The sequence below is a fragment of the Lacerta agilis genome, chromosome 16 (genome assembly GCF_009819535.1).
Source record: "Lacerta agilis isolate rLacAgi1 chromosome 16, rLacAgi1.pri, whole genome shotgun sequence".
NCBI lineage: Eukaryota > Metazoa > Chordata > Lepidosauria > Squamata > Lacertidae > Lacerta > Lacerta agilis.
In genome coordinates, this window is record NC_046327.1 from 334,791 (window position 1) to 358,372 (window position 23,582).

General features: G+C 40.8%; 1 protein-coding gene across 4 annotated transcripts in view; it reads left to right on the forward strand.

The window, feature by feature from the left end:
- RFX3 (regulatory factor X3) overlaps nt 1-23,342 on the forward strand; it is a 123,001-nt gene extending 99,659 nt beyond the window's left edge. For 3 of the 4 annotated variants that reach the window (XM_033172776.1, XM_033172778.1, XM_033172779.1), the window contains 10 exons: nt 3,307-3,428; nt 4,797-4,909; nt 5,398-5,513; nt 5,943-6,097; nt 14,078-14,175; nt 15,355-15,504; nt 18,287-18,495; nt 20,171-20,324; nt 22,031-22,073; nt 23,040-23,342. In XM_033172776.1, the coding sequence (XP_033028667.1) occupies nt 3,307-3,428; nt 4,797-4,909; nt 5,398-5,513; nt 5,943-6,097; nt 14,078-14,175; nt 15,355-15,504; nt 18,287-18,495; nt 20,171-20,324; nt 22,031-22,073; nt 23,040-23,311 (1,432 nt within the window). In that variant the 3' untranslated portion in view covers nt 23,312-23,342. The remainder of the gene's footprint in view (nt 1-3,306; nt 3,429-4,796; nt 4,910-5,397; nt 5,514-5,942; nt 6,098-14,077; nt 14,176-15,354; nt 15,505-18,286; nt 18,496-20,170; nt 20,325-22,030; nt 22,074-23,039) is intronic. The other variant, XM_033172777.1, reaches the window with a different exon arrangement.
- The last annotated feature ends 240 nt before the right edge of the window (nt 23,343-23,582 follow it).

A 23,582-nucleotide genomic window follows, 5' to 3' on the forward strand; every position in this document is an offset into this window, starting at 1 on the left:
ATGCAAAGTATACAAAATTCTGTGATGTACCGTTTGATATTAGGAAGGATGAGTGGAATGGCTTGTTGTGTTGTGGAATAAACTGCTTACATCCAAAAGGGAAATGTTATTCAGAACAAGTCCTTTGAACATATTAATTCCAGGGAATGAAGGAGAGATTCCTGTATACAAACATAATTTTATTTAGCTTTGTAAAAGAGCAGCATGACTCCATCCTACCTAAAGTGGTGACTGGATTTTGGCCAGAATCTCCACTTGAACTCATCTTGGTATAGCCCTGGGTGAATCTAGTCTAATTCCTCACATTATTTCCAAGCTGGGTTGATGTACTTCTGAGCCAGTTCCCTCAGTGAGCTGAGGAGCACTTTCTGAACATTTTGCTTTTTTCAAGTAGCACATATCCATTTACTTGTCAAATTATTATTTTTTAAGATACTCTTGCAAAGCAACTAGAGACAGCATGTAACATTTGTAGGATGGCAAATTGTAACATTTGTAGCAAGGCAAATAGGAGGATTGCCATTTTCCGTGTTTTAAAAGCTAGCACCCACTTCTCTCAGCCACACTTGTGCACTTCCACTATGTTTCCAGAATGAATAAATATGCAGCAATAACACCAAATAACATTTTCAAGTGTTCCTTCCTGTAACTAGTTTGTCAGAGGAACTAAGAAACTAGAGAGCATGCCAAATGGAATAATTGAGTCTAGATTGTATCCAAACTCAAGTTTCTGAAAACAAGGAATGCTTAAGACATTTGCACTTCACAAATTCCAGTAAGAACTTAGCTGCATCTCCCACATGAGTAAATATCCTTCAAAGTTTGCACATTTCCCAATTTTGTGATGCAGCTCTCAGCTCCAAAGACATGCCAAAAAAGATTTTAAAATTAATATTTTAAGATAAAATAAGTTTAGAAATGTGTATTTTATGAGAAAAAGTTGTTGTTGTTATTTATTGAATTTATAAACTGCCCTAAACCTGAGGGTATTTCATGAGAAAATACAAGCAAGTATGTATTTAAATGCACCTTTCCCCAGGCAGATTTAAATTGCTGACTTACGAATCAACACATGCAAACGTGATGTTGACTGAAAGTAGGCAGATCTGTCCATCTCTTTTAGGCTCTGTGTTGTGGGGATATCTGATGAAACCCCAGTGCATGGAGGGACTTTATATTTGAATCTAGTTAAGTGCCACAGAGTAGGGAAGGAAGGAAAGAGGAGCGAAAGGTCTTAATTCTTGTGCAAGTGTTGCATTCAGTGTTGCTGCAGGTAGGAAGAAGAGTCTGAGGATGGGGGGGGGGGTGCTTTTCATGAGGAAGTTGAGAAAAACCAGACCAGGCTGCGTAGTGACTGAAGGAGCAGAGAAACGTCAGGCCCCAGTCGGAGGTACAAGGAAAGAAGCTGAGGCAGGGTGGAGAAAAGAAAGATCCAAGAAAGACCAGCAGAACACGCAGAGAGTTGAAGGAATGTGGAGAATGAGATGGGGATGCAAACGTTCTTCCATGGGGGTTATGGGACAATATCGGTGAGCTCTTGGTGGAGACCTGGGGCAGGTGGAACTTGAAAGCTCACAGAGGCCAATGGCAGATCAGTGGCAATGGCCACTTCAGGCAGGGCTCTAGTAACACTGGAATAGCATTAGGTGGAAGAGAAAATAAGTGCATCCTGAAACCGATGATCTGTTTGGGAGAACATTATTTTTTATTTCTTCCTGCCCTGCTGGGAGCAGCATCTTCAGTGGAAAGTGCACGTGTTCTTTTGTTTCACTGGAGAAAGCAAGCAAAACTAATTTAAATTTGGAGCATTTTAACTTTATTTCTCAGCGACTCTGCAATTAGAGACCACCATAATGTGAATAGGAGACAAATTCCACGTGCTTCTTTTCAGCTGTTTCTTAGAAAATTTACTCAAAAAGGCATTTTAAATCTCAGATGCTTTACCACTCCAACTTTTTAAATTGTTGTAGGTAGTCAAAATGCATGGGAAATAATCTGAATAATAGTTCTTTCAGATTAGTTATATAGAGATCTCTCATTATTTAAATACTGCACTTCCTGATGTTCAGGTCTACTTTACTGTAATAATAAATCACTACATATTGAGAGCTAGCATTCAGTAATTAACATCTTAATATCTACAACAACTGCAAATGATGACAAACATTCTTTTGTGCCCTACTTGTGAGAAATTGTTATGAAATGATGATTCATTGCTAATTTAGTTTCTGTCTTCCCACAAAGATTCATATTGAGTCAACATTGTTTTATTAAACACTATGCTTCGCTCTAATGTTTTTGCTGAATGTTGCTAAATTACTAAAATTAGCTGCCTGTTTCATATGACGACCACCAGTTTTTATCTGTGTGTGCCTTTAAATTGCAAAGTTCAGAATGTTCCTAACATAGAGAAAGATTTAAGGTGGAAGGAGTGGGATGGGCATGCAAATGTACAAGATTCAGCTGACTCTGGTACTGCAAGTCATTTTTATTCCATTCTTAAAACTCTTCATTGTGATATAAAGTTGTAGCCTTCAGACAGTTTTGTTTTTATTTCATGGTTCCTGTTTCTGAGTTCATGTTCATGGGTTGACTTCCTTATTAGACTAACTACATTAATCAGTAAGTCAGATGATGGAAAGCAGTAAATTGTATAGCACCATCCTTTTAAAATAAACAGCCCAATGATGTTTGTGTTAGAATCAACATGTGCAATTTGGGTGGCTGCCAAAAATCTGGACTCATTGAGTACTATGTTAATTAAGTAATTGTCCATATGTGTGTAATATAGTGCAGAGTTAAGTGAATGCAAACTGTCATGGCTACACACACTTTAAGTTATGTGTGTTGCTTCTTCCCAGATTTAATTTCCAAGAAATCAAATGCAGTTGCTTAGGTTAAACAGGCTAAGGAAAAGTGGTACGGAAAATGAGTGGGAACTGAGATAGTCACCTTTACTTTTACTGCTAACTTTGTGTACTTAAAAAAAAGTGAGCCAGAAATACAAATCTTCTATGCTTTTTGGGTTTTGTTTTTAACTAATACATAAACAAGTTCAGCATCCAAGTGTTTGGACTGTTACTGAAAATTTATGCAAGGTGCAGTTCTGTGGATTGATCAGAACATCAAAGTACGGCTTTGGATAACCATAACCCCCCCCCCCAGCATAAATTTGAGTTTCTTGATAATTTTTTAACCAAAGTTTATCAGCTATGTCACAAGGTGTTGCTAAAATCAACTTTATAGTCTGAGAGATGGAAAAAGAAAAGGATAATTTTGTCCTTTGTTGCATGTGATATATTCTAGGTACAAGCCTATGCAGAAAGTGGATGGAGTCACAGACGGTTTCACGACAAGTGGTCAACAGACAGGCACATCTGTTGAACAAACTGTAATTGCTCAAAGTCAACATCATCAACAGTTTTTGGGTATGTAGGAAGAATATTGTACTAGTGTCCAAAGAAAAATAACTTGTATAGTCGTTAGTTAAGAATCAGAACAAAGGTTTTCTTGAAGCTGATCCAGAGTTAACTAACTGTGGAGTGTAACCATTTGTATGAGTTTAACATTATGCAAATATTAAGTTTCTAACAAGGGTATTGAGCTTAATTAAAGCTGTCATTCATTCTTGAAACAAAGAAATGCATATCCTTACCATGACTTTGCAGCCAAGTCCCATACAAAGAATAGGTGGGACTGTTGTCTTTGCACATACATACTATTTTGACAATATATGGGATGAAATACTCCAGACTTATTTAACTGTACCCTCAACCCATGTGGCCTGAACACACCTCTGATAGAGAGCATCTTGGAATCCCTTGCTGAGACAGGCTAGTTTCACAATTACTACTACATGGAAATAGACTAGGAATATGTTCCAAAAACTACTACCATACATATATGAAATAAACTTATTTAATATTGCTAACATAATTGTCATTGAATTAAGACACAATTGAACTTCCCATGTAATAGTGAAGCCACCTATAATTAGGTAAAATCCAGCTATAATTTGCTCGTTGTTTTCCCTAAAGACCTTGTATAATATGCAATCATACATAGATATGTCTGGAAATATAACTACATAGGCAAAGGGCACTTTACTAAATTAAAAGAAGCAAAGATCAATTGGTATGTTCAAATGTGTGTATTCACTGAATTGGATCCAGGTGCCTTATGTGAGCAGGCAGGAAAGCACTTCTGGAAGGCAGCCCTTTTGCGTTCTCCCCATTTCCCCATGATGCTGCCGCCTGCCCTTCCCCTGCTTCCTTCTAGAGGGACCCCCCACCCTCCGGAGGTGCTTTTCAGGGGGCTGCAGTGGGGGGGGGGCGACCAGGAAGTCCCATTGAACCCGCAGAGTTCTGCTCGTCTATCTCCAAATTCAGGCCTCTGTCTATTCACAATTTTAAGTAGGTTTTCAGACACGTAAGTTATGCACCACTCGATCTCAGTATGATTACAGCTGGTTTAAATATTCAAAGAAGTAAGCCTCTCATTCAGTCAGAAATCCTAGAATTTCTGTAAGTATTTCTTAATTCCTATGGATCGAGCACATACGATTTAGCAGATCTGGCTCCCTTCGCTTAAGAATTTTAATTTAGAAGAATAAAATTTTGATTCCTTTTTAATTGCAACCTATTAAACATAAAAACCTTACACCTTCTCAATTTTTAGTCCAACACCTTGTGACCTTTCTGATATTTATTTCTTTGTATCATTAAATGTTTCCCTAATTAAAGTGGGATTGACACACGCTACAATGTTTTTCTTTCATTGCGTTGCCATGGAAACAGATGCGTCTCGAGCACTTCCAGAGTTCGGAGAAGTTGAAATCTCTTCTCTGCCAGATGGTACTACTTTTGAGGATATTAAGTCATTGCAGAGTCTCTATCGAGAGCACTGTGAGGTAAGAAAGGAGGATTTGACAATGGGCTCATGATGGGATGATACACAGGAATACATCAGATACAGGAGGCTCTCCATTGCCTGAAAAGCAGAATATTGTGAAGAGAATTAATATTATGCTTGCTAAATTTGTGTGTGTTTGGAAAATGTGGTTGTGGGCCAAAATACAGAGCATTTCTGTAGGCTAGCTTTCACCCACCCAGGACATTTGAGAGTAGATCAGCAATATGCCGATGCCCAATGTGTCCGTCTTTGGTTTGCTGTTGTGTTAAAATTTTAGTTATGAAAATGATATTAACTAAATTCAAAATACGCAATCCTGGACAAATGATAACGTCCTTTGATACACCCTAAGCGTGTTTACTCAGAAAGAAGTCCCACCAAATTCAATAGATCATGCTCCCTTAAGTATTCAGGATTGCAGACAGACTGCTCAATATTTTTCATGCATTCTGTTAAAGAATACCGGTATCTGTGTTGTATTTTTAGGCAATATTGGATGTTGTAGTGAACCTTCAGTTTAGCCTAATAGAAAAATTGTGGCAGACTTTCTGGCGCTATTCTCCCTCAACAACAACCGATGGCACTACTATTACTGAACCAAGGTTGGTAATCCTTTATTCAAAGTTTGTGAATAGTTTTAGTGCTGTTTTCAAATAAAATAGAAATCTAAATTTTACATACTAAATAGGAATGCTATCTCTGCAGTTCGTTACTAGATTAAATTGCCATGTTATGATAACTGCAGTTTATATTTGTACGCATACCATTTTATTTTATGGGAAGAGGCCCAGTTATTTTCTCATGAAATAATATCCAATCCAAAGACCATTCTTATCACTGCTGCTGTTTGACTAAAGCTCTGGAGGCCACGTACCAGCCATTATTACAACACTAAGTGCCTCAGGGCTGTTGGGTGCGTTTCAGACATTCCTAATGTTTATTTTTAAAAACTTTGAATTCCATTGTTCTTCTTTTTTATCTTCATGTAAATGCATTTTCATTTATTCATTTGATACATTTGTTCACACCAGCAATCTGAGTGAAATAGAAAGTCGACTTCCGAAAGCAAAGCTGATTACTCTGTGCAAAAATGAGTCAATTCTGAAATGGATGTGTAACTGTGACCATGTGATGTACCAGACTTTGGTGGAGATTCTCATTCCTGACGTCCTTAGACCTATTCCTAGTAAGTTGAATATAGATGACGTCTTGTAAGGATTTCTTTTTCTTCTGGTGATCTTGTGACTTCAGTACCTCCCAAGGAAACCTGTAGGAGTGACTTTAAAGACTTCAGAAGTAGCATGGGTGTATTCACTTTATTTACATGATATAAAGGTATACCTTAAAATAATAAATACTGCTTAAAATATAACTGTGGTTTTGAAAAAGTAGCTTTCAACATGTTTGTGGTATATATTTATCTGTTTTTGGCTGCCCTGGCAATGCACGCTTTGTCATAACGAAAATTCCAACATTCCTTTGAGCTCTTCCTCTAGTCCACATGATAACATTAAAACGTTGAAGGCTTGAGTATGTAGTTCTGTTCAAATGACACACGAAGCTATAGCTTAAATGTGATGAGAATAAGCCACAATGAGCTCTGGGCTTGAGTGCCCAATCCTCCTGCTTTGTGGCCATGGAATTCAAAAGCTTTTGTTTCTTCTTTAGAGTAATTGTAGCTTTCCCTGTCATCCCAACCTGTTGTCACTTGAAAATAGCAAACTTCAAAGCATTCGTTCTTAAACGGGTATGGTTTAACAAGCCATAGTTTAGAGTTTGGATGACATGCTAAACGGAGGTTAGTTGAAATTGGAAATAAAGGCTCCCAAATTCCCCCCCAGAAACACAGCAGAGAAGCAGGGGAGAGAGAGAGCGCTAGCACAAGGTCCATTGCCCCTCATTCTAATCAGGAACTATGATCTATGCATGATGTCCAGATATGGTCTATATCTATCTCAACTTTTGTTTTTCACTGAATTCAGCAAGGTGAAGACCAAGCACGTCATGACACTTGTGCAGTTGTATGACATGTCAGGGTAATATGTAATCAGAACTGAAAAGTAGCTTTTCAGTGGCCTGGTTTTACTGACCAATAATAATAATAATAATAATAATAATAATAATAATAATAATAATTTATTATTTATACCCCGCCCATCTGGCTGGGTTTCCCCAGCCAATCTGGGCGGCTTCCAACAGAATATTAAGTGCAATAATCTATTAAGCATTAAAAGCTTCCCTAAACAGGGCTGCCTTCAGATGTCTTCTAAAAGTCTGGTAGTTGTTTTTCTCTTTGACATCTGGTGGGAGGGCGTTCCACAGGATGGGTGCCACTACGAAGAAGGCCCTCTGCCTGGTTCCCTGTAACTTGGCTTCTCATAGCAAGGGAACCTCCAGAAGGCCCTCGGCACTGAACCTCAGTGTCCAGGCAGAACGATGGGGGTGGAGACACTTCTTCAGGTATACTGGACCAAGGCTGTTTAGGGTTTTAAAGGTCAACACCAACACTTTGAATTGTGCTTGGAAACGTACTGGGAGCCAATGTACGTTAAGTGGTCTCGAAGGCCACTCCCAGTCACCAATCTAGGAGCCGCATTCTGGATTAGTTGTAGTTTCAGGGTCACCTTCAAAGGTAGCCCCACATAGAGCGCATTGCAGTAACCCACTCTGGCGAGACAGTCCACGGGCAGGTAGGGTCTCAGCCTGCGTACCAGATGGAGCTGAAAAACAGCTACCTTGGACACAGAATTAACCTGCGCCTCCATGGACAGCTGTGAGTCCAAAATGACTCCCAGGCTGTGCACCTGGTCCTTCAGGGGCACAGTTACCCCATTCAGGACCAGTGAGTCATTCACCCCTGCCCGCCTCCTGTCCCCCCAAAACAGTACTTCTGATTGCACATTTGCCCCTTGTATGGTTGGACCAGAGTTTGCCCTGGTGCCTAAAGAGGAATACCGTGCCCAAACATGTTAGTTGAGCATTTGAATCCACTTTAACATATTACTTATAAAAGATTTACCGGAATTAGTTGGTTGCAAATCTTATTAGTTAACTATCGTCAGAAATGTGAGACTAACATTTTATTTTCCTCATTCATTTCTCTAGTCACTCAATCTTTTATTTTAAAAAGCCTGGAGTGTCTCACAGGGTGGACTCACCATCTAATTGTAAATATTACACTTCAGCTAGACATCCATTATCAAATAGTTATACTTATGAAAATTTCCCTTTTAGACATAGAATTATTCAGATTGTTGCAGTGTAGTTTGTTCTTGTTTGGTATAGAAAGCTGATTTACTTTGGGTTCTAGCAAAGCTGATTTCCATTATAAAACATTATATGTGTTCTGGGCACTGTGATAAATACTTAGGAATTTATTTCCCATTAACAATAAAGGTTAACGGTTTCTGCGGGGGAGGAAATCCATATAACTGCACAAGCATTGTGTTCTTTCTGTGAACAATTATTTTGTAGTTCGGTTAGATGCACTCATGCCTCAAAGAGACCAGGAGCGAACAAAACTATTTTCTCTTGAAGGGATTATAAAAGCTACTGAGTGGTTATAGTTGTTACAAAATGTTCAGAAAAAAATACATATCCAATTTTGCAAGAACATGCTACTGCCCTTCACCTGCAAACAAGAAAGAAGGAACCTTACTATTTATATCACTTGTGGCACAAACCTGAGTGTTCTTATAAAACACAGTCTAAATGTCAATAATGCCTTCAACATTTTTCTGAAATTCAGAGAGTTGCTATACACAGATGTTTGACAATTGCTTAGCTTTTGAAACGTGCAGTGAAAGCAACAGGCATGAAAGGATTTAGTTTGAAATTTGTGTAGTAGCATGGGTTGTGAAACGGAGACTCTTCTGGGTGACAATTCAACACCCTCAGAACCGTTCTTGAATAAGACGAAGCCAACCAGGTTTAATTCAGATAGCTACCAACAACTCCTCACTTTGGGGGGGGGGTCAATGTTCCTTGGGTATCCTTTCACTACTTATAGGTGGTTTGCCAACCTTCTGTTTCCTTTGTAAAATACAAAGCCATTTTGAGTAGTAGGCAGGAATGGCAAAGGAGAACAGAGATTGATCCAAGAAAACAATTTCTGGGATATTTGAAAGTTGCATTTTAACTACTGATTTGATTTCCTCTAGAATTATGAAAAGGAGTTTGAGTTCCTGACATAAAGATCAAAGAATCATAGTTACCTCAATCAATATTGCAGAACCCCCCCCCTTTATAAGCAAGATGGATATGTAATGAGATCAACATTGTCAGGCAAGACTCCATCCTTCAAGGCAAATTTCTGTTTCAAAATATTGGACGGTCATACCTATTTCTTATATCAGTGGGGTCAAATGTAAGGTTGGGAAGCACCGAGAGACCCTTGAGGTGTGCCTTGGACCACATTGGGGATTCCTGCCGCATTATATAAACCACTGAACTGTCTTCAAGGGTCGGACGTTGGTGCCCTTGTAGGGCAAATGGCAGCAGCCTTTCTTCCTGCCTCTAACCGAGCAGTAACAGTGCCAACAGGGGGCATGGAGGGGGGTGCAGTGCCTTGGCATGGAGCGGAGCGGAGCCCTGGCGATTTGCCAGACGGGGCCCCCTTGTGAAAGTGCATGGAGTAGATGGGGAAAGTCAGGCCAAGTTGCCAAGTGGTGGGTGGAGGAGGGTGGAAGAAGCGGGAGGATTTGTGGGGGCAGTTGGTTGCATGTGGGAAGGGAGCTTAGATGGCAGGGCCTGAAGCCATTTTTCAGATGTTAGTGTCCAACTGAGATGGAATTTATGACCCTTTGGTGCTGAACTCAAGTGCAATTGACTTCTGTGGAAAGAGTACTAGTGTGGCCTTTGGGTATTTGCCAGGTGGAGAGTTTGGTCCTACAGTCTATTTGAGTTTCACACTCTTGCATTTGGTCCTTTCAGGAAACTGAAGTCTGTTAACTGAACCAAAGTTGCCATGATGGAGCATGTTTTTAAAAAAATGTTTTTATTGTTTCTCTACTTCTAAACCATCTCAAAGCAAATTGATGGCTATTAAATGTTTTAAGTAAATGAGTTTCTGATAGAAAATACTAGATTAGATTCAAAGGTACAGCATAGAGAAATGGAGAATTGTTCAGTATTGAGAGCAGAGGATAGAGTCATCCAAAAACCACTGCCTTTTGACCCTATACTGGTTTTACCCTCAATATGGTTGCCGCTTTTCATTCACAATAAATTTGCATATGTAACTGAACCTTGCAAATGCGACAAAATATTGTTGAAAGCCATCACAAACATCTAGTCATTTTCATAGGCCCCGAACAAATACTGCTCTTTCAACACCAGAGAAGTATCTTTATTTGTTGCCCCGTTAACATTTTTGAACTTTTTGTTGGTTCTAGCCTTAAGTCCTATTTCTGCATTCCAAAGAAAGTGTGAGAGCTTAAGCTAGAGGGAGGGCGGAGGCCCCTGCACATTGGGAAATTTTCTTGTATTCAGCAGGTAGGGCGGAAGGGGGCTTGCAAGTATGTCCAGCTGAATGTGCTTAAAAGCCCTGCTCAGACTTCCCCCTCAATGAGAGATGGCTGGTTGCAAAGGAGGCCTCCCTCTGTAGTTCTGTAGATGTTCCTCTCCTACATTTCTGACCAGTTATCCTTTACCATTACAGGAAAATCTGTCAGTGTTCCCTGGCTATATTTGTTGAAGAACACATGGCTAAAAACATTAGGGTGTTAGAATGATTAAAAACAACAACCCCAAACCCCTCTAAATAAATCAAAACCCAAAACCTGCAAGAGAGGTGGTTGGGCTGTTAGACAACAGTGGTGTGTAAGGAGGATAGTGAAATTGCACAGAAATGAAGTCAATTCTTTTGGAGAAGAGGTTGGCCCAATAACCATGTCTGAGCAGGTTTCGGAAGAGCACCAGGGCATTAGTTTTCTCATGCAAAGGGGAATGGGGGCACACGGCCAAGTCCTGCCCCCCAGCACCCTCCTGTTCCTGCACTGAGAGCCTGCCATAAGTTGGAAGGCAAAGGTTAGCAGCAACAAATCTCCTCTTCCAGAGTCTCCCTGTGCAGTTTTTGACCCTGATTGTGCAGGGTTCTGTAGTCTCCCCAGATAAACACTATGTCCAGCAGAGTATCTTTCTTTCTAATACTTAGCTTCATAAATGCTTAAAAGAAAACAGACTGTTTTTCATATAGTTGTTACTGAAATAAACTTTTATTGTAAAGATCTGGTACAAATCTAGAGGAATTATGAAATTCAAATTGGAACCCCTTCTGAAATCTTCAGAAACCTGGAAATTCAGTTTGTGCTTTTTGTATAGTTTATTTCTGGTAGTTGGGCGGCGGGGGTGGGACGGGACTTCTTTATGAGTACTAAAATCTTGATACAAATATTTTCTTGCTTTTTTGGTATCATATGTATGTACCACTATGCAGGTGCAATTTGAAATCATGTTAGAGATATTTTGTTCAGTACTCATATATGTGTGTGGGGGTCCGCTTAAATAATCCTCAACTATCTAACATTACCTGTGTGTTTGCTTATCTTTCTTTCACATAGGCAAACACATATCTAAAAACTATTTATTCCACTGCAGCGACTGAGGATAGTCATGTCTGCAGATTGTTATTTTGGTTGATTTATTTAAATATTTATATCCTGCTTTTCATCCCCAACACACACACTCCAATTGAAATCTATTTAAAACATTAGAAAAGAACTGAAGAGCAATGAAAGCATGATTCCCTTATATAAGTCTGATATCTCTGTAGAAAGAAATGTGCTGTGTGTTTTAACAGACTGACTATTTTATAGGTAGGTGTTATGGAGCTCTTCAAGCCTCATTTGTAATTGAACTCAAATATGATTCATGCTATTTTAAAAGAGCACAGAGCTTTTTATGGATAACTACTATGACCGGTTTTAGTACTAGTAATTAATATTTAGCTAGAGTTTCACATTTATTTAGCACCGTGTGCTGAGGTGTTGAGGTGTGCAATTGTCAGGATGTTGCCCTTGGTAATAATCTACACGAGCCAGAATCTAGAGAACCTCATGCGTCTTCAGAGGTGGTTGTGTGCCTGCTCTTTCTCTCAAATGGCTCTTGTGACTTATGGCGTGTTTATGAGAGTGCCCTCCCCGCATTCTTGGAGGGGGCATGTGAGAAGAAGGATGGAGAAGCCTGCCCTTACCATTTTAGTACTAGAAAGTTGCACAAGTCAGACACGTGACAAAAGAGTTTTCCTGCTCTCTGTGCTAGTTAGTGAGCCATGTGGTCCTACAAGAGACCCCTCCCACCTCAGATTCATTTTTTTCACCCTAACATCACCATTCAATGGCCCATTTCTCATTCAGCTTTTTGCAGCGGGGAGAGAGCTTAGTGTTTCTTCTCAAGTTTTCTTTTTGTGCTTCTACATACACCTGCAACGGACTGATCCGACCACCTTATGCGTGGATGGTGTCATTTGAGCACATCAGCAATGCCTCTTATACAGGAACATTTGGAAAAGGGGAAATGATCTGCTTACCTTATTCTTTTGACATTGCTTCTTTCAAATGTTAAACACTAGTATTAATAACTCCCATATCAATGAAAGCAAATAAAATACAGGGAAAGTCTAATTTTAATTACAAATTTCCAATCTCTTTATCCCAGTGCTAGATGTCTTCAGCATATATCCTTGTTCCACCTCTATTCTTAAGCCAGAAACTTAATGAAAATTTTATAAACTTCCCATCTCTTTAATTAAGACAGTGTGCATGCTTAATTAGGGCATGACAAACAGCAAGGCAGATTCTAATGCCATTCCATGATAGGAGTTGACTCCCATTTCCATCAGTTGGGTGCCTGGTTATATTTTAATATGCAAACTGCATACTTATGCTGTTGGCTAGTTCTAGTTTATAAATTGTGTCATTAGTTTAAAGTGTCTGAATTGAAATCATGAAATATGTCCCCTTGTAGGTACATAAAGAGGCTCCCTGAATTTTGGTGAGACAGAAAGTTTGTGTGTTTGTGTGTTCCATAGATATTTAAAGAGTCACTGAATAGGTAGGGTTAGTTTGTGTGGGCTCACTTTTAAAAACAGAGTATTTTAATGTGCTTTAAAGCATCAATAAACACTTTTAAACTCTGTCTAAGAAAAACAGAGGTTTTCAGTGAGGTTGACTGACATTCAAGCGACACCCAAAAATCTGAGAATGTTAGGAGCGCTTGGTTTAAAACAGTCACAATAAAAATTCAAATTAGAATGCGTAACACAGATGTGTATTGAAACAATCAGTAGAAATACAACATAAAAATCAGTTTGCATAATTGTGTCAGTACCAATCTAAAAGGTCATACTTTCCCTCTCCCAGAGTGAATATCAATATCTCAGAGAAGAGTCACTGGCCTGGATCACATGTAACACTAAGCCACGATTTAGCACTGTGTGGATGAGCCATCAGGAGCTCAAGCCAAACACCAGACTCTCACATTTTCCTCTCCCCATCCTCCTCTCAGCAGCAGCAGGATGACTTCTGCCAAGTTGAGTGCTTTCAAAGAATCTCAGTTTAGATTTACGTACAAACTGGGGATCATAGTTTATGATAAAACAATGGTTAGTTTCTAAACAGGACAACTTCAAATCACAAGTTACTGTTCAGTGCAAGCCCAGCATTGCCATGTTGCACTGTAACTGCACAGTAACAGCAAGTTCCAGGCCTTTATCTGACAATACACTTAGAGTCTAGAGTGGATCTTGCAATACTTGTTCTCTCCTACCTGCTGTGCAGATCTGCAGTGATCTGTTGCTTCCCCTTATTTAGGCCTACTTTTTAGTGCAAGAGTGAACCTGTGTTGAGCTGTACTGGTGCTGACTTCCATGACAGAGTGTCCCACCCAAAAAAATGGTGCTTTCTTCCCAACTGAAGTAGCACAGTCAAGAGAGGGGTTTACTGCCTCGGTGAGAACTGGAACCACAAACATTAGATACCAGTAGTCATTGTTTGATGGCTACAGTACTACCTTTAATTCTATGTGGGATTTATACTAATTGTTCCTATCGTGATTATCATTTGCTCCCTCGCTGTTCTCTGTAGTTGTAATAGTCAAGGACATTAATCTTTAAATACCTACATGCCTTGACTTTTTTTTCATTTGTTTTGTATTCTTTTACGCATAGGTGCCTTGACCCAAGCCATTCGCAATTTTGCAAAAAGCCTTGAAGGTTGGCTTTCCAATGCCATGAACAATATTCCACAGAGAATGATTCAAACCAAGGTAAACTGCCTTCTAAACCATTTGGAACAAAAATGACATTGCGGAGACACTAATAAAACATAATTGTTAAGAGTCAATGCCAGAAGCATCTCTTTAAAGAAGACCATGCAAAATTTAGCCTTCTGTTGTTGTTGTTGTTGTTGTTGTTGTTGTTGTTGTTGTTGTTTGTTGTTGTTGTAGTTGTAGTAGTAGTACAGGTGTGTCCCCCTTACGTGTGATCGATTTGCACATGACCACATATATGCATGGTTCCAGGAAATAAATAATTTGATTCAAACCTGGCAATGGCAGCAGAGAGCTGGAGAGTCTTTGTGGCTCACAAGGAGAGCCTTCCTAGACCCTGAAGAGGACATCAGTAAGGGTGGAGGAAGGGACCAGAGGCTGCTCAGCCTCCCTGCCTAACAGCTGATGTGCAGGGGAGCCCAGCAGCTGCCACCCCTGCTTTCCCTCTTGTCCTTCAGCCTCCTGCTGGCCCCAGAGCTTCAACTCTCGTTGTGGATGTTTCTGGATACAGTATTTTTGGTATGGATTGAAGAGAGAGCGGCAGAGAGGGTGTTTGGAGGGTGCTCCCTACTTTACGTATTTCACTTATACGCACGTGTGCCCAGAACATAACCCCCATGGGGGCACCTGTATATATTGATTTATACCCTGCCTTTTTCCCTGACAGGGACTCAAGGCAGCTTCAGTATTACTGACAACATACATAGTTTTCTACAGATGTCAAAAACTAGGCGCTTTATATGACACGGTGTTGAGCACTTTATTTGCTTGTGTACTTCTTCATTGTATGCTGACAAAGCATCTTTCAGAAGGTCCAAGAGAGGGTCCTATGTACTTGTCAGAGAATGAGAGATGATTATATGAATTCTTGTAGAAATATCTCTCCCAGGTCTCTCCAGTTTCCATCTCCTATGCAGAACTCTTGCCTTGCCCTTACCCGCTTCCCTGCCTTATCCCCTGAGCAGTGCAGGAAAAGCCTTTTGCGATGTGTGGCTGTATTATTCCTGCGCAAGCAGGACCTGCCACATTCTCATCAGCATACTTTCTAAGAAAAGGTTGATAGACAGGAGTGAACATGATCTATCTCAGTGAAGACAAGACCTGAGTGAAAATGTCCTGGTCTGTCTCATCCCTGTGCGTTTGTGCGCGTGAGGCTCTAGTCTTCCTTCTCCTTAGGTTGCCGCTGTAAGTGCCTTTGCTCAGACTCTGCGAAGATACACATCTCTGAATCATCTGGCTCAGGCAGCGCGGGCTGTACTGCAGAACACGTCTCAAATCAACCAGATGCTCAATGACCTCAACCGTGTAGATTTTGCCAATGTCCAGGTAGGCAGAAAGTTTGCAGGAAACATAGGTGGCTGCTCTTGTTTTCCCTCCTCTTGTGCTGAGTTGGCAGTGCCAGTTTCATCTACAAAAATGGCTACAAAAATGTTCCGTTTCTATATAAAAGGTATACATAACTGAAACATGTCAGCTTATAGCTCAGCCTCCTTGCAAGGAAATAATTGTGAAACATTTTGGTGTTGCAACCTCGTACTTTTAGAAAACATATGGATCGTTGACAAAGTACTGGGGTATCTCTCAGTATCAGTATCCGTGCATCTGTGGTCTATAGACAAGGATCCTCTAAGCCAACATCATAAGAAAATGTAGAGCGTTTGAAATAATAATAAAATAAGTTACTTAAACTAACCCATACACATGAGATGAGAATCAAGAACAAAAATTAAATGTCCATTAATTTCCATCCCTTCTCTCTCCAGCTGTATCACCCCCAAATCTATCCCTTTTGCCTGTGGTTCTTCTGAAGCACTTGTTGTATGTCGAGACACCCCCCCCCCCAAATAAATTGACACTTCACACAGTAATTTAAGTTTAAGGTTTTTGGCATTATTTTGGCCACAACTTTATTTAAATACAAGCAATGTGAGTGGTTGCTTAGGCATTGGTTCCAACTATCTGTCCCCCACCCTGGGACAGAACTGACATCCACTAGCCATCTAGCAAAGTCAGTAAGGGTAAACACTTCCTGGGAGAGGATAGAGCTGGGTGCCAGGCCCTCACCTCTCCCCAAATGCTCCCGGGGGCTCTTACGTGGCCCTAGCCCCTTGCCGGGGGTACGGACCAAAGCATGTTGAGCCCCTGGATTCCTTTAACGGAATACCCTTGCAGCAGCAGCATTTTGAGGGGCAGGCACAGCCGATTTCTTAACCCCTCCACCAACCAATTTTAACCAATGCCTAACCGCAACCTTACAAGTTGTGATGATTTGCTACGCAGTAGGCAAAAACCAAATGGCATCAGCCAAATGGACAAAATTCCTACCAGGCCCCTGCCCCAAAGCAGGCAACCCCATGACAGGCATAGCAAGGTCAAACGCAAAAACGCCCTGAAAACAGGGAGGGCGGGCGGGAGATCCGATGCACGCAGCGAAAGAGAAAGCTCCATGCTGCGTGCAGGGAATTTAAAGGGCTATGGCTGTCAATCATCAACTCGCAACATCAACATCTCCCCAACAACAAGAGGAGCCCAATCACAAGCGTGGCCATCCAAACTGACCTGCCCAGCAACAAGGGAGTTGTCTTGTTAAGCCAGTGTGGTGTAGTGGTGAAGAGTGGTAGACTCGTAATCTGGGGAACCGGGTTCGTGTCTCCACTCCTCCACATGCAGCTGCTGGGTGACCTTGAGCTAGTCACACTTCTCTGAAGTCTCTCAGCCCCACTCACCTCACAGAGTGTTTGTTGTGGGGGAGGAAGGGAAAGGAGAATGTGAGCCGCTTGGAGACTCCTTTGGGTAGTGATAAAGCGGGGTATCAAATCCAAACTCTTCTTCTTCTTCTTCTTCCTTCCGCAACACGTGCTCTCCATGATGGAGAATAATAATAATAATAATAATTTATTTGTACCCCACCCATCTCACTGGGTTTCCCCAGCCACTCTGGGTGGCTTCCAACAAAGATTAAAAATACATACTTGCTATATCAAATGTTAACTAAGATGTGCAGCCTTTTGCACTGGTGAGAATGACAAACTAGAACGACATTGGAATTGCAGTACAAATTACTCATAAGATTTGGCAAACTTTCCACAAATTGATCCACCAAAAGCCAATTTATTTCTTACAGTTCTCACTTGAGAGCAAACAAAGACAAGTTCAGTCTCAGGTTTAGGCCTATTGACTGTGGACAACTAAACCTTCCTGAACATTAACATAAAAATCAGTTAGAAAGTCCATTCAGAAAGGAAGAGCACAAGCCCTGCAACCAAGGGAGATCTAAAGTATGACATTGCTTTTGTCTAGTGTCACTTTTCTTCCTTGTTGGTAGTTTTAGGAGGCAAAAATACAGTTATAGGACTGTGCTGTCTGTTATGTCCAGGAAGAAGCTGGAAATCATGTAGCTTTATATTTTTTGTACCTGTTTCTTGACTTCAAAAATGCTACCCTATAGTAAGATTTGGAAGAAAAAAGCAGGCCTTGGCTAAAAAGGGGTGCAAAATGTCACTTCTTAAAATGCAGCCCTTACTTCACTTGCAAGCTCAATGTTGGGTGTCCTTCCTTGGATGCCATCCCTTCCTCCTCATTTTCTCACACCCAACTTGAAGCATCATCAGCATTACGAGGGTTGAGGTGCAAATGAGCAGCTCCTTGGCCTCGGCCTCACTTCCTCCCCTGGCTGCCGCGGCCGCGGCCGCCAACCTGGCCTTGTCAACTGCACAGCCGCCCTTGGCCCCCATCCTCTTCCCTCTAGCTTCACACCAGTGATGCTGTTGCTATTACATCACCTCTGCCTCCTCCCCTGCTTGTGAGGTTATGTGGTTTGCTGTTTGCAGACACAGCCAGAGCTGGAAATGGAGAGCAAGTGTGGTGCAGCAGTCACAGCAGCAGCGCTCTCTTCCTTTGTTCTGGTGCAGCACAAGCTGAGAACGTTCCCTGAGAGATGGAACAGCCCCGACAGATCAGCAGCTCTGAGCCTGCTGCCAACCCTGCAGATTAAAAAACCAACCCAAACCTGCTGTCCCTTGATGTGCTCATGGGCTGCTTTTCTTTTCTGCCATCTCTAAGTTCCCATAACTGGATTCTTCTTGTGCCTTTTTTTGCACTGGGACAGGAGCAGGCTTCCTGGGTGTGCCAGTGTGATGACAACATGGTGCAGAGGTTGGAAACAGATTTCAAGATGACTCTTCAGCAGCAGAGCACTCTGGAGCAGTGGGCGGCCTGGCTTGACAACGTCATGATGCAAGCACTGAAACCGTATGAAGGAAGGCCGAGTTTTCCTAAAGCAGCGCGGCAATTTCTCTTAAAGTGGTCTTTCTACAGGTCAGTGCCTTAGGAGACTCTGAATAATTGGTGCTCTGTCTGTCACAGGCATGCATTCTCTTGTCTTACTAACAACACAAGAAATGGTGTGCTATTTACCATATATGCCGCCGCCACCTAAAAATAATGTTTGAGGGAGCTTACCACCTAAATGTTTTTTCAGAGGTGGAGGAGAGTAAAAAGAGAGAAACATGAGCAAGTGCAGTTACATACACTTAGGCTTAGTTGTGTTTGGGAATTATAACTTTGAAGTATTCTTAACTTTTATACCTTCCTTCCTTGGAGCTATCTGATGTCTTTGTAGGTCCCCAAAAATGAGTCAATCATTGCTGAGATAATTATTAACCTCATACTTAAGATCAGAATTCAATTTTTGATATAGGTAATGTGATCCTTGTGGTTAATGAATAGGTATTGTCAATCTAGTTCTGCCATCTGTGGCAGCCACTGTAGGGTGACTTTCCTGTGGGGTGATTTTTCCAGGCTGGGCCTTTCTGTTGACTATGCAGGCTGTAGGTTGCTTCTGTAAAAAAAGGCTGTATATATTAGGCATGGGACTCCATGCAGAGTTGTAATACATGGTGCTTCTAAGCACAACACTGAGTAACCAACGCCATGGCTATATATTTGCTGCATCATTTCACCCACATGCCTACGATAAGTGCTATTGACCCACAAAATGGAGGGAGGCTGCAGGAAAATTCTGACTTTGTACGCAAGCAGTAGAAGACCTTTATCATTATGTACTAAATTGCCCTCTGTAGCCTGAACGGAGAGCTAAGTATATTCTGGAATTAATGTGTGAGGTGCCTGATGTGGACGACTGAGTGAAAATCATGTAGTTATTGTCTGGCACGGAGAAGTTTGTGACCGACAACGTTGCAAGATTTGCAGTTGCACCCCAGAAACAGAAGAATGTTCATCAACGATATTATGGTGGACTGTAAAGTTTGATTGCCATGTAATACAGAAACTGATTCGTGTTGGTCTGTATTTTAAGGTATATCTGTATACATTGGTTAACTCTGTTTTTCAACGGAGTATTTCTGCACATTCTATATAGTATGTATAGGATGTACAATTCTTTCTGGTGGTGCTTGAAATGACCATGATGGTCATAACAACAAAAATTGAATTTTACCAAGAAAATGGATATAACAGTACAGTAAATTGTAGTTTATCATTATGTGAATAAGCCTAATGTTCACGCCTTGCCCTTTTCTCTTCCATAAAAGGAGGAAACTTGAACCATCTGCTTCCTAACTGCAGTTTATTATAATGCTCGAAAAGGACAAACTGTTTTTAGCTTATACTATGGTTTATTAAAACACACTGGGATCAAATAATGGTTTATTGTAGTTTAAGTTAACCAGAGTTCCCAGTTTGGGTGTAACAAGCAACTTTGGTTAGCTTAAATCAGGAAGCAAAAACTTCAGCTCTCCCTATGGCTTCTCCAGAGGAGGAGGGGTGAACATACAAACCAAAAGCTCACTTCATGTTCATTCATGTTGCTCTAAACCATAGTTTAATGTTACGTCCCAACTGGGCCATTTACACATTAATAGAACTTTCTAAATGCAATGTAAATAAGCATATTTGCACATTAATTTGAGGGTTTCTGAAATAGTTATGTAATTATGGAATGATCATATTTCCCATTTTTATTTTTATACAGCTCAATGGTTATTCGAGATTTAACCTTGCGCAGTGCTGCTAGCTTTGGTTCTTTTCATCTGATCCGTCTATTGTATGACGAATACATGTTTTACTTAGTTGAACATCGTGTTGCTCAAGCCACAGGAGAGACACCTATTGCGGTTATGGGAGAAGTAAGTCCACAACCAGAACACTTTTCCAGCTGATAAAATTTAATTACAGTCATACCTCAGGTTACATACGCTTCGGGTTGCGTACTTTTCGGGTAACGAACTCCCGTAACCTGGAAATGTTTCCCATTGCGCTCCAATCCGCGCATGCGCAAAGCGCGTTTTTCAGGTTATGTACAGCGACCCGGAAAGAATTGAGTACGTAGCCCGAGGTACCACTGCAGAATTTTTTTTTCTCTAAGGTGTATTCAGTTAAGAAATAAATGTGTTTTGTGGGGAATAAATGGGATAATTGTTGCACTGAAATGTCTTTATGTAAGATTCGGATGTGACAGATGTAAAATCCAGTTTTCAGTTGTAGTATCTTATCTGACACTTCCGCTCCTGAAACCATGCTGAATTGCTCATTCTAGTTTGTCAGAATGTATCTGTTCGTGCTGAGTTGATCCCTAAGTACCAAACCTCAAAATTTGCTCTTTGAGTCTATAATTTTCCTATATTTTCCAATATTCAAAATTCATATTTGAGACCTCTGGATATAGGGTGGTATATAAATTCAATAAATAATAATAATATTTGTGCTGTCACCCTGGTCAGTGAATGAAGTTAGATCATTCACATCCTTCCTTTGCTTCTTCCTAGAGTAAAGAAAGTTCTTGTTTTCCTGTCAAAATTGGTCTTTCCTATTATCCTAATAGTAACCTTATTATTAGTTAACTCCTAATCATCCTCAGAGATTTTTTATTGAAATTGTGCATGACGAGAACTTGAGAAAATGTGCTGCCTGTCTTTTGAATTGAAAGTAATAATAAGCCTTTAAATAGAATGCATCCTATTTGGTTACTGTGGCTTTTCTAAACATATCAAAGCTTATCCAAGGAACTTCTTGCTTGTCTTTTATACCACACAATAATTATTTCTATTTCTTGGGCTGAAATCCACAAGACTGTCTTGTAAGGAAAGGAGCCAAGTAGGCAAAGAGCGTGCCTTGCCTCCATTCACCAACCATTGTGGTTGCCTTTTCTGTGTGCTGACATCTGTTGTCAAATGCTTACTTTTGAATGCTGTCATCCATTTTCTCATTCTTTCCTCCCTCTTGGTCTCAAATACTTTTTAAAAGTCAGAGTCAGATTAAAAGACTTGTGGTTTGTGCTAGTATAAACATTTCCTTACCATCGCTGACATCTTAGAACCTTGGAGAACCAGAGGACTGAGGGATGAAGCCCAAAAATCTGAACATAGGGTGAATCCTTTGGTGCTCTCGGTCAATCGCTGCTTGGGTTGTTCCTGTGGAGCCAGGGGGACGACTAGATGGGTCAAAGGATTTGACTGCAAGAAAAAATGTTCAGATAATACAGTGTGTGTGTGTCAACTGAGGCCCTTCTTCATGTGCCCTCTCCACAAGAAGTTCAGAGGATGGGGTCTTTTCCGCAGTGGCTCCTCATTTGTGGAATGTTCTGCCTAGGGTTGCTCACCTGATGCCTTCGGTAGATATCGTTTGGCGCATGGCAGAAACATTCCTCTTATCCTCTTAAACAATCTATGGCCTTTTAAATGTGCCTGTGGGGTATTGGGTTTTTTTGTTACTGCGTTATGTATTGTTGTGTTTTTCTTTTGTAAACTGCCCTGTAATGCTCAGATGAAGGGCAGTATAGGAATTTTAACAATAATATTTATCTATCTATTTGTTATGCTTTCCTCCTCTGCAGTTTGGTGATTTAAATGCTGTGTCTCCTGGAAATATGGACAAAGGTCAGTAGGAAGTTTGTTCTAGATCTTGGGTTACATCCAGAGAATTGCAAGTAGAATTTGGCTTGTGCAGTGGTGCTTTCTTAATCTCACCTCCCTGCTACAGCTCTCTTTTCTCTCCAAAAATCCATTTGGAGGATCAGAGATCCCTCTGAAAATCATCAGGATTGCGGTGCGTAGGGGGGTGGGACTTCTTGCATGATCAGAAATGCAGTTCTCCAGTGGAGACTAGGACCCCACCAAGTGGGATATTGTTATTCTTCCCTTGTTTGAAAAGCAGAAGTGTTCTAGTGTCCCCTTAGAAACACCTTTCAGGTGAGTACCGACAGTATCTTCTGCTCATACAAAGCACCACTGGATCTAGTACATGGGAAGTTGTGAAACATATGTGTACTGTGTAATATTCAAAACTGTTCCAGAATCCTGCCAGAAGGGCCATCTCAATTTATTGACAAATATAAGTCCGGCTTAATGAAACCAGTATGACACAATGCTGAACCTGCACACCAGTTCAAACCCTGGTCAGAGGTTATGAGAATGAGAGATCGGTATACACTGAGATAATTTCCAAGCAATATTAACTTTTCCAAGTGAGATATGCTTAATGGAGTTTAAATTCATAAGTAAACATATAGTTCTGAAACCGGCATGTAGATTATAGAAAATCTGCATTCCATGAAACACAGACAAAATCTGCAGTATGAGAGTTAGGATGACTGAAAGTAGAATCATAGAATTGTAGAGTTGGGAAGGGCCTGAAGAGTCACCTAGTCCAACACCCTGCAATGCGGGAATAATTGAACCTACACCTGCAAGAATGGTGAATTATTTGACTGACTGGGTACATAGATGCACCCTCAAGTTCGCCTAGTTATTCTTTGATGTAGTCCCAAACTGGGAACAGTTGATACATAGGGAAATGGTCGGGTTGCTAAACAATTCCATCTCCCAATAATGTGGCTCTTTCAGATTGCAGGATTCATGGTGGTTTTATTTGTGCAGATGAAGGTAGTGAAGTTGAAAGTGAAATGGATGAAGAGCTGGATGACTCCGGAGAGCCGCAAGCCAAGAGAGAGAAGACTGAGATGAGCCAGGCCTTCCAGGTGGGCTGCCTGCAACCCGTCCTGGAGAGCGGCGTGCAGCAGAGCTTGCTGAGCCCTCTTCACAATGAGCACATTGTCACAGCCACGCAAACTATCAGACAATGCAGTGCCACTGGAAACACATATACTGCAGTCTAACAGATATTAAAGCTCTTTTTTTTCCAGATTATATTAGCCCTGTTGATGTTGGGCTTATCATGGGGGAGGGGAGGGATGCAAAAAAAGAAGAAGTCTGAAGGTCGACTGTTGTCAAATTTTATCTGTGCTTGAACATTACTTTTACTGGAGTTGTGAAATGAAATGAGTGTATGTATTTCTCCAGGTCTCTTTTGGAAAAGAAAAAAAAATTGGTAAATACAATCATTTTACACTGGCCGCTTAATATAAAGAGTTTTCTTAGTTTCAAGAG